The sequence below is a fragment of the Lathyrus oleraceus genome, chromosome 2, assembly GCF_024323335.1.
Source record: "Lathyrus oleraceus cultivar Zhongwan6 chromosome 2, CAAS_Psat_ZW6_1.0, whole genome shotgun sequence".
In the NCBI taxonomy this organism is placed as follows: Eukaryota; Viridiplantae; Streptophyta; class Magnoliopsida; order Fabales; family Fabaceae; genus Lathyrus; species Lathyrus oleraceus.
In genome coordinates, this window is record NC_066580.1 from 308,098,588 (window position 1) to 308,115,770 (window position 17,183).

A 17,183-nucleotide genomic window follows, 5' to 3' on the forward strand; every position below is an offset into this window, starting at 1 on the left:
CCCTGATTCCATGATGATTGTCATCACTCATGTTATTTGGTGAAGATATTTGAATAGGGACAACTGTCATACCCTGAATTTTGTCCTGCCCAATTCATCTGCACGCATCCATTGATATTCAGTCGTTTGTAGCCACTCATTTATGCCTCATTCATCAATATTCCAATATCTGAATTGATTCATTATGGCCATTCCATCTGGCCATAAAAATTTCTTTTTTATGCATAAGTCAGGACTAATATGCATTATAATTGATGTGTTGATCAGACCAATCCATACATTCGTCAGTTCATTACATATCCATAATCATGATTTCCCATTAGGTTTCCTATTTAGAACCACATCATTATGCATTCATGCATATATAATCATACACTATATTCATTTGTAAATTTGTGTTTTCATACCTTTTTCTATTACATGTCCACATGTGTTCATTAGACTTGTTTCACATGGAATGCTTGTTAGCATGGATGTTTAGAATTGGTTTGGAATTACATTAAGTTTGACTTTTTATGTTTAGAGCTTTACCTTTGCATTTTTTAAGAGAAATTTCTAATAGTTGTGCCATGTTTTTTTTAGGTCTTTAATTGTGTCATGTTATTTTTTTTTAAATTTAAGCAAGTTTTTTGTGTGCTAACTAGAAGTGGTAGTAGTAGTTTCTGTTTCTTTCCAAAGTTCAAATTAAATCATGGATTAAGAAGTAATTATAGTTTTTTATTTAAATTAAATAAATCTAGCTTTTGTAGCATTTCCATAAGAATTGACATTATAATTTTTTTTTCTTTTTTAAAAGAAAATATTTTACTTTCTTGATTACATTTTAAAAATTATAATAGTTGTTATAGTTTTATAATACTTTTTTCACATTATATTACAAAGCATTGAAAATTAAAAAATTATATTATATTTAAATTGATATTTGCATTAAGTTTCATATAATTTATTACAAAAAAGTTAAAAAATCAATTACAACAAAAAAGAGTTTTGTCTTGTCCTTTGAGGGGTCCCTTTCCACCAACCTTGTCCTTTTGTCCTGCAAGTTTTGGAGCAAAGTTAGCATCAAAACCACTATAAAATAAGAGTCAAATAGATAAAGCAACGCAAAGTTCTTCATAATTAAGCCATCTGATACAAACGTTACACCAAATGTTTCTCTCTCTCTCTCTGCAGCAAGCTAAAATAATTTTGTTTCCTTCCCTTTCCATCATCCTAACAACTCAGATCAAACCTTATTTTCCCATATAAAATCACACAAAAAACAGCAGCCCTCCTCCCCCCCCCCCCAAAAAAAAGAGGATGAATAATAACCATAGCTTCTAGGAATAAATAAAGTTCGGTGGCGACTCTGTTTAGTCTATCATGCGAGCGTGCGATTGGGCTTCACTTAAGTCATGTTCTCATTTTTTTGAGGTGCGACAATAAGCACATGGGAGACCATATGTTTTCACAATTGTGCACCTCGTCCATTATTTTTTCCATAACCACACCTGCTTTCACCATTTTTCCATCTTCGGACTCTATGTGTTTTGTCCCTACCGCGAGTTTAACTCGACTTCTCACATTCTTTGTTATGTGATACCTACAAAGTAATGCATTAGAATAAGGAGATACCTTTGCAACCGAATTCATCAATACGGTATCGCGGTCGATAGCAAATGTTTTAGGTATATGACCTTAATCCTTCAATAGTGTATAACACACCTCTAAGGCCCAAGTAAAGTTATCATCTTTTTCACACTCAAGAAATACAAACCCAACAGAATATGTCTCCACAATTGAGGTAACATAAACCATATCCAATAATGAAAGTCTATACCTATTGGTCTTGTAGGTTGAATCAAGTATGGGCACCGTAGGAAACATTTTGAACAACTTTAAGGAATCAGGATGAGTCTAAAATATATCTCTAACAGTAACTCCACCCTTGCATGTTCGGTACCTAGACACGTAACTATTATCATCCAACAGTTTTAAGAGTTGTTGCATCTCTGTTCTATCCCCCCTAAGTACCTTATTAGGTAGGTACCAAATATGATACAATTACTTAATATTTGATATACTTTCGGGTCGTTTCCGTTTCAATATTGCAATTATATTTTTCGGTTGAACAAAATTCAAGCTCATGTCAGCAACACATTCCTTCTCTTCCAGCATGAGCCGACACACACTAGGATGGTCGGATAATTTTTCAACAAATCATGGTTATGCAAACCACATATAACTTTAAATCTCCAGTTTTTTTTTGCCAACATGTAACCACACACCTTGAACGAACACTCAGACTTTCTAGAACCAGTGTCGTCTCTTTTAAAATTATGGAGATAAGTTCTATATTTCCCGCTTTTTTCCCACGTCATTGTCACAAAAATGCATCTTCTATCCAAAACATTATCGGACCTTCCGATAACCACACCAAATCCAAGTTTAGAGGCCTTCATACGAATCCATTGAAGCATTTGATCACAAGATTCAAACTCTTGCTTGTTTTTAAATTGGTTTCCAACATCTAGCCTTCATGATAACACATTGAACATCCCAAGAAATAACTTGTTTTGAGAAAATATCGGGGTGCACCATATCTAATGAAAACAATTACAACATAACAACATATAAGCGCTACTACTGAAGACAAAACTAAAAATCAAACACGGACAACTTCTGAGATGCATCTCTAGACAAGTTCATACTCGTTCCGAAGATACATTTTCGGACAAGACGCTATTTTAAGAAAAAGCATGATTAATGTGAGCAATGTAGAGGGGAAATAAAGGATCTTTACGTGAAATTCTATCTTATTTTGCTCCTTATTATATGATGAACCAAAAGAATGGAGATTTGGAGTGAAAAAATGGGTTGAGAATATAGGGTTTTTTGGTGAAGAGTTTGATTGAAAGTCAAATATGAAAACAATGGCTATGTAATAATACAACTGTTTATTTTATCAGATACTTCCGAAGATGCATCTCTAGAAATATCTGACATGCAAAGCTGACATAAATTTTTTAAATCCCGTCCATAATTTCGGAACTGGTAAATAAATAAGGTATTTCTTAAAATGTTCTGGCGATGCATCTCCAGAATAAAAATAACCCAACTTGTAGGGCGCCTTTTAGAATGGCCTTTGTTGAGTATGTAAGAGGTGCGTCCGGAGATTCATCAATAGAAACATGAGGCATTTTTGGAAATTCGCGTGGTGCAGTAGAAACATATAAGGTGCGTTAAGAAATACTTAAATAAAATAGGAGAAAAGAAAGGGGCCCAAGGCCCAATCCAATTTAACTACACATAAGAAATAAAATAAAAAGGAAACTGGGGAGTGGAAAAAGCGTTAGCCCAATTAGGAGGCCCAATAGCGCCCAATCAACAAATGCTAGGAGGTTGACTCATCTTCTACCAGGATCCCCTCTCACCCAACATCAACATGCGACAAGTGGCAGCAGGAGACTAAAAAAAAGATACGATGGATGACCATGATTAAATCCGATTTATTCAAGAACAATAATAATATCCATCCTTATTTCGGCCATAATATGCTCAGTTTTTCATGAAATTAAGTAAATGAATAATGAAAATTCATTTACTTGATCTCGGGAACATCATGGAAAGCTCAGATTTAAAAAATAAGTCACGAAAAAAATGAAAATTAAATCACAATTACTCATGGGGTTCAAGAACACTTTAAACTATTGATTTTGAATCAATGAAGTTTCCATGCAAAATGGTGATGATTAAGATACTAATTAAGTGCAACAAGAAAAATAATGAAAAGAAAATTAAATAAAAAATAAATATTAAAATCCTACATAAATAAAGAAAAATAAAAAGTGACTTGAAAACTAGAGAGAAATTTGTACAAAGTTTTTGCTCTATTTTTTTGAATGATTCTTGGTGTGATTTGGGAATGAGAATGATTTTATTTATAGGCTCTAAAAATGGTAGTTTAGGAATTATGAAAAAAATGTGAGAATGGTGTGATTGTCTTCTAGAAACTTAATTAATTTAATAGTGAATTATGATGTAATATTTGTATGGAATAATGATGTAATATATGAGAGATATTTTGGGTCTTCTAGAATCATCGATTTTTGTTTTATGATGCATGAAAATGATTAATAAAATTCAAATGGATATTATAATGATAAATCAAATGATCATGAATTTATTTTTCAAAATGCATAATGGAAAAAATGCAATTTTAATCAATTTTTTCAACATGTAAAATATTGATTTTATGTTGATTTTTTTTACTATAATACATATATGCATGATTATGGTGACTTTATTTGATGATAAAAATGCATATGGCTAAAACTACAAAATTTGACGAATAAACATGTATCAGATAAATTTAAAATGTCCGTACAAAATTAGGGTATGACACATATAAATACTTAGATTTTGTGAATTTCATAGTGGTTTGCGTCTCTTTTCTTAGATTACACACTTACACCTCTAAGCATAACAAGTTATTCACAATAATGTGAGACAACTAAGGTTTAGTCATTCTTTATCAATTTCATTCAAATTGAAAGAATACCATTTACATAAAATCTCAATCATACTATAGAGATTACAACATACAAGCTTCATTTGACATAGAAGCATAACACCCAACTGATTAGGGTTCCATTTCTATCGAACACGACATTCTAAGAAAATTCTGAGGCTAACACGACCCACTCATGCTCACCAACACGGTTGTGTTAAGCCCATGGCAAGTCTACCATACAAGAAAAAACAAAGGCCAACACGACTAACCCATGTTTAACAACACATGTCGTGTTCTTCCAGGAAAAAACATTCTTAAATTCCGGGAATTTACTCACGGCCAGTTTGTGGCTAAGGGTTCATTTTTGTGGGTAATTCTAGAAATTCCATTTCCTGCATAATTTCATGATTTTTTCCAGTAACACACACGTGAATATTTTTAGCAATAGTGAGCAAGAGAAACCAAACTAATCACATTAAATCATCAAGGTTTTCGAATATCACAAAAAACATGCATTTTCAAAACCATATCATCCATGATCATCATAATTTAAGCACATGAAAACACATACACAAGATCATATTTCATGAACCAATTCCAATCCCCGTCATGCATTAAGCCTAATTACATCTAATTCCCAAATTGAAGCCTAGAAATAGAACCATGCCTTGAATCCAAACCTGAAATCTCAGGATTTTGGAGATGAAGATATGAGTTGATGAAAGGACTTGATCATCTACTCCAATTTCTCAATAACTCTTCACATGCCATGAGATTCCTTCAAGCTTGCTTCAATCTTCTTCTTCTCTTTTATTCTAAATTTTGAGTTTGAAAGAGATGATAAGATGGGCTTTTTTAAGGGTTAGCACTTATATACTTATTCTAGAACTTTACTCATTTTCCCTTTCCTTTTTATCCTAATCCCTAATCCATGACATGCTTCTAATTTAGCCTACTAAAACAATTTTTTATACTACAATTTACCACTAATTAAATGTGAGACATGATTAGATAAAAATGGGATATTACAATGATGTCATTCCGAATTTTTCAAGTTGACCAAACTACAAAGTTGAAAATCATAGATAAACTGTCCATAAACCTATACTTACCATCTAGCGATTTAAAAAAGAATCGAAAGATCCCTAGGAATAACTAAGCGCCACCTAAACTACCTAAAAATCATATATCAATCAGACAATGATCGATCATAGTTCATAAACAAACGTGTAATAGACTCTAACGAACATCTTAAAAAGGGACAAGAGACACTCACAAGATCCTAAAACACCTTATCTTTTAATAGATTCTCTATGGTAATGACCTTATCTTGGAGAAGTTTCCAAGAGAAAACAACTACTTTAGGGGGTTCCGACTACCCCAAATAAGCGAAAAAGACAAACTCACATGATTGGGCAATAGATCAGTAAAAAGATGGAGCTCTGGAAAGGCTAAATAAGTTAAGGCTACCGAATACATGTTATCTTTAGAATGACACCACCGCCACCTATCATAATCTAGGGAGAAGATGACATAAATAGAGAAATCCAAATATTAACAACCATATCCTTCAAGTAATCAAAAAAGGGATCTCTTTCACTTCAAATTCTAAATCAGATTACTAGTCACAAACACACTAACCTGACTGGAAGACCAATCCTACTTATCAGAGTTACTGAAAAGCCTCATAAACATTTCACAAAAAGGGATGAACCATACCCAAAGATACTTCTAAAAGGAGGTAAGAGAGATATTTTCCTAACATTATCCGCAAAATAATCATAGGAGTTCTCAAATTTAAAGCCATTGAGGGACACAACTTTCCACCATGTAGATGCGGATCGAAGACTAGTCGACCTACCCCTTTGAGAAGAGGAAATAGTAGGGACACCATATATAGTAGATATAATATTAAACTGGACACTCGATCTTGTAGTATTAAGTTTCACTTGTCTAAACAACACAAACAAAACCCTAACGAAGAGCCCTTAACAAAAGAGCCCTAAAAAACGAGAGGCATAAAAACATATCATCTTAAATACGAAGATGTTGTGTGTTTAGTGCTTTCGTTTCTTCTTCAGAGATCTAAATCATTTTCTTTTACTTCTTCTTCAAAGATCTGGTACGTCAAACATCACTACTAATATCGTTGTCATATTGTTGTTGTTGTTGTTGTTGTGGTGTTATTAAGATCTAAAACACTAGAGGTTTTCTTGTTATTTTTGTTGTTGTTATTGATGCTGTTTTTGTCGATATTGTTGTTCTTGTTGTTGAGACCTTAAGCCATAGAGGTTGTTTTTTGATGTTGTTGTTATTGATAATGTCGTTGATGTTGTTGATTGTTTTTTGTGTTGTTGTTTAATGTAAGTTGTTTTTTTTAGTTGAGTTTATTAAATATATATGTTGTATTTTTGTTGTTGTTATTGTGTTTCAATAGAGATTGATATTGATATCAAGATTGTTTTTTTGTGATTCTTTGTGCAACTCTCATCTTGTTCTTCCGAGTTGAGTTTATTATATATAATGTAGTTTGTTTGTTTAACTAACCCCTCTTTAAACATATAACCCAGTAAATTGATTTTGGAAATAATCATATGAAAAATTATGTTGTATGTGAAACTTATCTTACACTAATTAATGATTTTCTAGCATTTTGCAACTCATCATTCATCTCATGTTGTTTTAATGTTAAAATCTCTCAAATACTTCTAGTTTTCGTTCAACTTTCTTCCATATTTGTTCATTTTTCAAAGCATCAAATTTTATGCTTTCAAGAATGAACTAGTAGAAAATGAAGTGTTGAATAAAGAACTTGAAACATTGGAGAGATTTTAACCATAAAACAACATGAGATGAATGATGAGTTACATGATGCTTCAAAATCACTAATCAATCTAAGTTGTTCTTCAAATATAACACAATTGTTCATATAATTATTTTCCTAACCAATTTTGAGAAGCTATATGTTCATTATAGGGTTTAGTAAAACAAGTAATCCGCAGTAGATTTAATAAACTCAAAATTGTTTTACCCATCAGTTTTATAAAATAACCGAGGTGAAAATGTGTTATATCCGCCAGTGAAATGACAAAACCGAAGGGACATGTGTTTTCACCATTTTAGAATTACAAAAAGGTCTTCATGGGGATCTAACCCATTACCTTTACACTTACCCGTCATTTTTTTAAAACCGAGAGGTAAAGTGCGCACTTTTCATGCCGCCCTTCGTTACCTCGCTTGTGAAACCGAGGTAAGACCTTTTTTTCAACCGAGGTAAAAGATGTTATTTTTTGTAGCGAAGCAAGAAAAGAAAGGGAGACAAGGGCCCTCAAGATGCCAATTTCTTGGTCGGACAATCGTTGACCAAAACATCAAGATTACTAGAAAAGACACATGTGCATATTCTCCCATTAACATTAAAGTAAAACCTAACAAGCATATACTACACATATATTTAACTAATTGAATCAAGAGGAAAGTAGGGATATCATTCCAAACTTATTTGAGTAAGACAGTCCAAACCCCTAAATTGACATACTTATGTCTCCACGAGGTCAACCGTTTAGAAATCAAACTAACTCGAGGTTCCCACGTAGATTCGAGTCGAAGATCAGCCCTCATTAGCAACCTTAAATACTTGAAGGGCATGGTTGCTTGCTTACAGTGGAGAAAATCACCAAATAGGTCAAAAAAATCATATCCATATTAACCCCTATTAGGCTGTTAATCGCAAAATTAACACGATGCCCCAAACCATCTCAAAACCCTGAAGAATAACCTTAATTGACCAAAGTTTATTAAGTGGAGCATCTGCCAAGTTAATATTGTCATCCACATACTGGAGATGGGTTACATATAAATATGCAGAATCAAGTCTAAACCAGAAAAAGATCGATATCCACCGTCCTTGTAAACAATCTACTCAACCCTCCAGGCACAAACATGAAAAGAAAAGGAGCTGGGGGGTCACCCTGTTTTAGCCCCCTTAGGATGCTAATTTCTTAGGTCAGACAATCATTAACCAAAACATCAAGATTACCAGAAAAAGACACATGTGCGCATCCAAGATCTTTATTTAACCTTAAAGCCAATCCTAATAAGCATATAATCTGAAAATCTCTAACTAACTGAATCATATGTTTTTTCAAATCCACCTTAAAAATGAGGCAAACATTTTAATTTTTTTTGCCATATCCACCAACTCATTAACAGACACCACCCCCATTCACTAACAATCTTCCTTCAAAAAAATACGATTGATTTTGAAAAATGAGGTTGTTCATTACCTATGACAACCTAGTTACCAACACTTTGGATATAAACCTATAAAGCGACCCCGTCAAAAAAATTGGTCAAAAATCACCTAACTGACGGGGAGACTCGACCTTCTGAATCAAGGTGACAAAAATAGAACGAAAAAGTATGGGGAAAAATGTGAAACTAATCAAACATCACTTCCAAGTCTTCTCTAATATTACATTGCAATTAAATTCTAAATAAATAATTTTTATTTTTATAAAAAAAAATATACGAGGAAACAATCTTCAATCCCAACCGAATCTTTAAAAAAATGGTGGCAACGTCTATACTAATCCATAAAAATAGGGCAGTGTACCTCCCACTAATCAGTTAATATGCCATTTAATTTTATCATATTTAATTATTTATTAAATTATTTAAATCATGAGATTTTCAAGACAATTTACTCCATGGATAACTCTATCCAATATTTTGTGATGGGTAGATAAAGAACTTTCGAAACAAATCCATTAACTAGTTTTCAATATGAATCTCTTTCTTAAACAAAACAAACACTAGTTCAGTTGTTGTCTTTTATCTGACCACTTTGATAAATGCAATTTTGCTTTCTCTGCCTGCAATTTTAGCCAAAACAAAAAATAAATAAATTAGATTATCCAAATTCAAAAAGACAAAAACAAAACAAAACTAACAGACACTGGATAGTTACCTCTTTCTCCCAATCACACCTAAGTGTAATCCAACACAATATTAATGTTTGAGTTGCTGCTCCACCAAAAATCATCCCTGCCCAGATTCCCTGATTGTTCAATTTCAAAACCATTAGTTCACATTTTAGCAAATTACTTGACTCACAATTTTATAAACAAAATAAATAGAGAAATTAGACATACCATGACTCCTTGATTGAAGTACCAACCCATTAAAAATCCAAGAGGAATCCCAATAATATAGTAGCAACCTAAATTTATGTATGCAACATATGATTGCCACCCTGATCCCACAGCCACTCCTAAAATTGTGAAACAATCATAATTGTTAAAATAAATTTGTAAATGTGATTGATTATAATTTAGTGAGAATAATACCTGATAGAACTGGTTGAATACTGTTGAGGAGAATTGTGAATGCTAATAGAAGAGAAAGATTGTCTACTTCATCAAGAACATGTTTACTAGTAGTAAATATGTAACCAAGTTTCTTGTGCAATGCCACAATCAATACCCAGAAGAAAACTCCTATTGCTGATGATGTCAATAAAGCTACTATAGTAGCAAATTTTGCTCCTTTCCCATTTCCAGCTCCAAGCTCGTTTGCAACCCTCACTCTGCATATATATATCATTGTAACTCACATTATTATTAGTTATTTTTTAATAAGCAAAATAAATATAAAATAATTATTTAAGCACAATACGTGCCTTAGAGTAAAAGAAAAAAAAAACAGAGGAAACAAAAATTCCAACAAAAAAAATGCTTCAAAATTATTAAAACTTAAGGCAAATTCTCTAGAATTAAGTGGGTAGTTCTTCAAAATTATTACAATGTATGTTTATTTTAAAGCTCAGACTCAAAACATACAACCCAAGTTCAAAATTTATAAAGTTATATTTTTGACTTCGACACAATAATTATATGTTATATTCGACTATGTCAAATACAACTGACTCCTACGATTTTGACTAGCTACTTCGACACAGTCGAATACTAACTTTTTTACAAAATATCGAATTACAACTTCTAACACACCACCTAATTCATGTTTTCGTGACTTCTCATCCTAATGTTTTTCTTCAACTCGTTGAACCTGACTTTCTTCATGGATTTGGTGAGTATATCAGCTAGTTGTCGTTATGTCTTGCAACGCTCAAGTTCACGCTTTCCTTTATTTACTTGATCCCTAAGAAAATGACACATTCTCTTTATTTGCTTAGTTCTACCATGAACATAGGATGATTGGCTAGGTCGATAACTGACTTGTTATCTACAAACAACTTCATTTTCTTAGGTTACATGATCTTGAGTTCTTCGAGCAACATATTTATCCATACTGCTTGACATGCTACATATGATGCAACCACATACTCAACTTCATATGATGACAAAGCTATAATGTTTTGCTTCCTTGACCTCTAAGAGATTAGAGCGTCTTCGATCGTGAATATGTAGTTTGTAGTACTCTTCTTCTCGTTTTGATCTCCACTGAAATTTGAATCAATGTAGTCATATACCTATGCATTTGTGTTGGTCTTCTTATGTATCTCAACACCCTTTTAACTGCAGTGAGATGAAATTCTTGGGATTTCTCTCTGAATCGGCTCAACAATCCAACACTTTGACAAATATCTGGTCTGGTATTACAAAGATACCTCGAGGATCCAATGACTTTCTTGTACAGTGTCACACTTACGAACTCATCATTTGTATCCTTCTTCAAATGTACTTTAGTTTCTAATGGCATGGAAACTGTATTACAGTTGTTCATCTTGAAACTATTCAAGATATATTGGGCATACTTCTTCTGGTGCAAGAATACTCTTTCACCTGTGTCTTTGAATTTTATCCCTAAGAAATATGACAATTTCCCTAGGTCAGTCATTTCAAACTCCTACATCAGCTTCAACTTAACTACTCTTATCTTTGTTTCATCTACACCTGTAATCAACAAATCCTATACATACATGCATAAAATGATTCGACTGACCCTATATGTACCATTGATATACACTCCATGTTCAGAGACATACTTTGTGAAATATGCTTCGATCAGGAAGATGTCTATTCTCTTATTCCAAGCCCCCGGGGCTTGCTTCAAACCATATAGAGCCTTCCTAAATATGCACACTTCGAATCCGCCCTTTGTTTTTGAATCCTGGTGGTTGATTGACGTAGAATTCTTCTTCCAAAGGTTCATTCAGAAACGTTGACTTTACATCCAACTGATGCATCTTCGACCCTTTGTATGCTACAGTCAACACAATAAATCTAGTTATTTTCAACCTTGCAATAGGTGCATAGACTTCATTAAAATCAATACCAGGTTTTTCCAGAAAACCTCTCACCACTAGTCTTGCGTTATTCTTGGTAATTTCACCATTCGACTTTTGCTTCAGCTTGTAAACCCACTTCACATCAATTGACTTCTTGACTAACTTTTCAATAAGCTTCTGGATCTTGTTCTTCTCGATTATCCCGAGTTCTTCTTTCATGTCTGCCAACTAACTCGAATCATTCATAGCTTGATCCAAATTAATAGGGCATGCTTCCTCCATCATCATCGCTTCTTCTATTAAGTTACCATATACATCAGATGCTTGATCCATAAATATGTCATATCTAGCTAGCCTTGTCGACTCAATTCTTGCTCTAGTTGACACTCTGCTCAGGTGGTTCTTCATTTTGATTGGTTGTGGATCCAGTTTGTTGATCTTCTTCAAACACATTTGTGACTATATCTTATTCTCGTCGAACTGACGCATGACTCCAATCTCACCCTTTTTATTTCGTTAACTAGAACGTCTCTATTGATCACTAGTTTATCATCGTTTGGAGAATACAACTTGTATGCACCAGTAGAATAATAACCTATGAGCAACATGATCTGGCTTTGATCATCTAGATTTTTTCTCAATTGTTTAGGAACATGCTTGAAACACATTGATCCAAAAACTATAAGATGGATGACATTTGGCTTATGTCATGTCTAAGCCTCATAAGGTGTCTTCTCTACTATCTTCTTTGTTAGACATCTGTTTAGAATGTATATTGTTGTCAAAGCTACTTCACCCCAAAGTCTCTTTGACATATCTTGAGCTTTCAACATCCTCCTAGTCATGTTCAGTATAATTCGATTCTTCCTCTAAGTTATACCATTATGCTGAGGTGTATATGATGCAATGAACTCATGCTCTATACCTTCCTTATTGCAAAATATAACAAATTCTCGAGATGTGTATTCACCACCAACATCATTTCCCAATTTCTTCAATTTGCATCCACTTTGTTTCTCAGCATGCAATTTGAACTTCTTAAATTGTGTGAATACTCCACTCTTCCTTTCAATAAGGTAAATCCATATATATCTTGTGAATTCATCTATAAAAGTTATGAAATAGAAGTTACCTCTATTCGACCTTACTTTAAAAGGTCCACACACATTAGAGTGAACAAGCTCAAGCTTTTCCTTCGACCTTATAGACAAGTCATGTTTAAATGATTTCCTATCATGCTTTGCTTTGCAACATTCCTCACATACCGAACATGGTTCCTTCACCTAAGGTAAGTTATACACCATCTTCTTTTGGTCGAGCATACCTAAACTTCTGAAGTTTAGATGTCCATACCTGTGATGCCATAACTAGTTCTTGTCTTCTTCTACAGTGGATGAAAGACACTTGCGATCAACCTTGTTGATTTCTACTTTGAATGTGTTATTGTTTGCTAATGGTGCCTTTATAATCAACCATCCATCACCTTGATACACCTTCATCTGATTCTTTTCCCGCTTCATGTTGTACCCTTTTGTGAGTAATTAACCTACGCTTATCAAATTACTTGTCATTAAAGGTACATACAACACATAAATGATGCTGAATTTGTTACCATCCTTTATGACAACAAAGATATCTCCTTTTCCACTTGATGTGATGTTCCTGTCATCTGCAAACTTTATCACTTTCTCAACCAATTCATTTAGCTTGGTGAACCAGTTTTTTATTACAAGTCATATGATTACTGCATCCTAAATCTAGGTACCATATGTTGGTTTGCTCATTGTTCGATTAAGTATTTTCTTTCAGTAGCATATCATCAGAATCGTTATCTCCAGCTTGTGCATACTACACTTCATCACTATATTTTACTCTTGTTTCTTTCTTTCTTCGACAATCTCAAGCATAATGACCAAAGCCTTGATAGTTGTAACATTGCACCTCCTTCATGTCAACTTTCTTTCCCAAATACTTGTTTTTCATATCTTTCTTGGTTGAATCAGAGTGATTCTTTGAATTCTTGCTTGACTCCTCATCACTAGCAAAATTCTTTCTCTATTTTGCTTTCTCTTTTCCAGACTTCTTGATGAATCTTGCTTGTAGTGCTTGTTCATCCACCTTCTCCCTTTCTGAGTTCTTCTGTTCAGCCTCATCTCATGAGCTTCAAATGAAGCTTGAAGTTCTTTCAACTTCATCTTTGCTAGGTTCTTGGACTCTTTAATAGACACTATAATGTAATTAAAATTTGCAGTCAAAGATCTCAACACTTTCTCAATCTTCTGCAAATCGTTGATTGATTCACCACACGCCTTCAATTGGTTTGTTAACACCACCACACATGAAAAGCATTTCAAAACTAATTCTTCTTCCTTCATCTGAGTCATCTCGAATTGCTTTCTCAACATCTACAACTTCACCCTTTTCAGCTTTTCATATCCGTCGTACAAGTTCTTCAACTTGTCCCACGCTCTTTTGGTCATTTCCTCTTTAATGATCTTCTCGATCACGTTAGGATCCACACACTGGTGAATAAAAAACATAGATTTTCCACCTTTCTTCCTTTGATCCTTGTGTGTAGCTTTCTGGACATCATTTGCATTCGTTTTCAATGTCGATACTTAGGGTGTACATAAGTTGGTTTGGGTTGGGTTTAGCTAAACCCCATACCCAATCCATATAGGACACTCCGGTTTGGGTGAGGTAAAATAACCACCCACTACGTCAATGGATAAATTTGAACAAATCCACTAATTTTTGATGGATTAGATTGGATAGTAGATTGCCCTAATATTTTTTTTCTATTTTATTAATATTTAATAAAAATAAAAATATTAGTGGACCAAAGTGCACTAAAGAAACCAAATAAAAATATAACAAACATTATAACATGTTCTATTAGATAATAAGTCAGTCTTAAGGATTCTAGATGTTAATGGACCAAAGTCCATTTGAAAAAATTCAAACAATAATTGCAATAAAAATATAAGAACTAAAATTAATATTTAGATTAACCATTCAATCAAAAAGACTTTTGTATAGTTATCTACGATCTAATTTTATTGAAATTAAAATAAGATAAGCATGTTACCCTGTTGCAGCAAAGAATGCCAATGGAATCATGAACTCCAAACCATTTATATTCATACTGCCAAACAAAACATTTTATGGATCAGTACAAAAATAAGAGAAAATAGAATATATAATAAAATATTTTTAAAATTGTTTGACAGAATCTGTATTCTATCAAATTACATTTTATTTTTAAAATATTGATATGTAATGTAATTTTTAAAATATTCATATGTGATGTAATTTTTAAAATATTGATATGTATTGACAAATTTAAAAATTTTAAAGTAAAAATCATTTGCCATTTACAATATTTTTAATTTATTATTTTTTCAAAAATAGGCCTATTTGCTTTTTAAAATAAGGTAACAAATTTATAATTAAAAAGTTAAATAATTTTTTTTTCTCGATACATAAACAAAAAAAGAAATACAACTGGTAAATACATAATTCAGTAATATAAGAATGGTATGTAACTAAAAAAATCGTACACTATAAATCAAGAGTAATAAATATGTCTACATTCATTCATGGAATATCAACCTTCTATTATATAAATTATTTGTAAAATATGATAAACCATTCTATATAAATATAAGTTTGAATTTTATAGATAAAAATTATAAGTTAAAAACGAAAATCTTATTAATTTTTTATGAAAAATATAAAAGAAAAATTAAAGATATTTAAATTTAAAATAGAGGGATCAAACTTATTTGAATTTAAAATAGAAAAATTAATTTTGTAACTCAGATAAAATTAGGGACAAAACTATAATTTAATCTTTATATTATGATCATGAAATGATTAAAATATTTTACAATAATTAAAAAAAAAACTTTTAAAATTGTGGTGCAACTACAATAATAAATATTTTTACCAAGAAAATATATAAAATTAAATTAAAAATGTTGTATAAATAATCATTTACCATATGGACAAAGCATCTACGGCAATATCTGCATTTGGGAGATTCCCCGTCATCAATATGAGAATTTTATAATACCAACTCTCCAAACTGAAAAAAAATAAAAAATAAAAAAATAAAAAATCTAGAAACTTAAGAGACATTGAATCTATTAAGCAATGAAGAAAAAGAAAAAAAATTACCACATCATAACTCCAGAAGCTGTAGAGAGTTTAAGAAATTCCCAAAGACCAGAAAAAGCCTCCATAGAAAACCCTTTCCATGTCAAAGGACAACCCCCGCAAACAGTATAAACATAAAACCCTATCGTTAGGGCCCACCAAGAGAAATTCAAAGTAGCAGCAGCTCCAATTACACCAAGCTGAAGCTTAAACACAAACAACCAGCTAACAAAAATATGAATAAAAAATGCCATCAGAGAAATCCAAGCTATAGCAGCGGTTTTAAGTTGACACTGTAAGAACCTATTGAGGGGAAACTGAAACGCAAGTGAGAAATGTAACGGTATCATCCACATTGTAACTTCTCCGGTTAACACCGCTACATCCTCTGGTTGTCCCAACGCTCTTAACATTGGCGTTGTGAAAAGATACATTGGTAATAGAAGAATGCAGCAAATGGAAAGTACTATCCATGATCGTTGCATGTATACTCCTAACATGTGATACTGTTTTGCTCCAAATGCTTGGCCACATAGTGTTTCTAATGCACTCGCCATTCCCAACTAAAAATTCATTAAAAAAATTGAATATAGAGATAACAAAATGAGTATATATTAGAATGGAATAGTGTTATGGAAATTTACCAAGAGTCCAAAATTGAAGCCGATAATAACATTAACTGCGATGGAGATAGCGGCAAGTTCGAGTTCACCAAGATGACCGCCGAAGATTTGAGTAATGACCAACATAGAAAAGGTTGTGATACGACTGAAAATGGCAGGACCTACTATATGCCATAGCTTCTTTGATTCAATCAAAACCTTCCTTGTAAGAGTCTGTTGTTGTTGTTGTTCATTTGGTAATAATAATGGAACCTTTGCTTCTCCTAAGGGTGAAGATAGTTTTTTGTTCGACATAGCTACCAGGCAATTTTTGAATACTTGCTTACAAGGGGTGGAGTTTGTTTGGTTTATGAAGAACCAAAAATCATGGGAGAAAAAAGAGAAGAAAGAATGGTTGAGAGGATGGCTTTTAAAGGGACTTGGGATTTGTCTGAAATTGAAATAAGGAATTTTCAACTTTTTTTAATAAGACAGGTGTCATTTTGCCCAATTTCAGTTTTGATTGTTACATTTGACTAATAAAGGTATAAATATTCAATTTATTTGACTAAGAAAGTATTAATAATTATTTTTATTTTTATTATTTATTTAAAAAAATGCTATTGATTTATAAGTACTAGGATAATTATCATTATAATAAATATAAAGTGAAATATATTAA

General features: G+C 32.5%; 1 protein-coding gene across 1 annotated transcript; it reads right to left on the bottom strand.

Annotated features, from left to right (window-relative positions):
• Window positions 1-9,121: 9,121 nt before the first annotated feature.
• LOC127119250 (protein DETOXIFICATION 27) lies at window positions 9,122-16,938 on the bottom strand. The gene is made up of 8 exons (XM_051049451.1): window positions 16,544-16,938; window positions 15,921-16,462; window positions 15,742-15,828; window positions 14,830-14,886; window positions 9,841-10,079; window positions 9,646-9,764; window positions 9,462-9,551; window positions 9,122-9,366 (listed from the first exon to the last, which is right to left on the bottom strand). The coding sequence occupies exons 1-8, from the start codon at window positions 16,814-16,816 to the stop codon at window positions 9,307-9,309; spliced, it is 1,467 nt and encodes a 488-aa protein (XP_050905408.1). The 5' UTR covers window positions 16,817-16,938; the 3' UTR covers window positions 9,122-9,306.
• Between the last annotated feature and the right edge of the window lie 245 nt (window positions 16,939-17,183).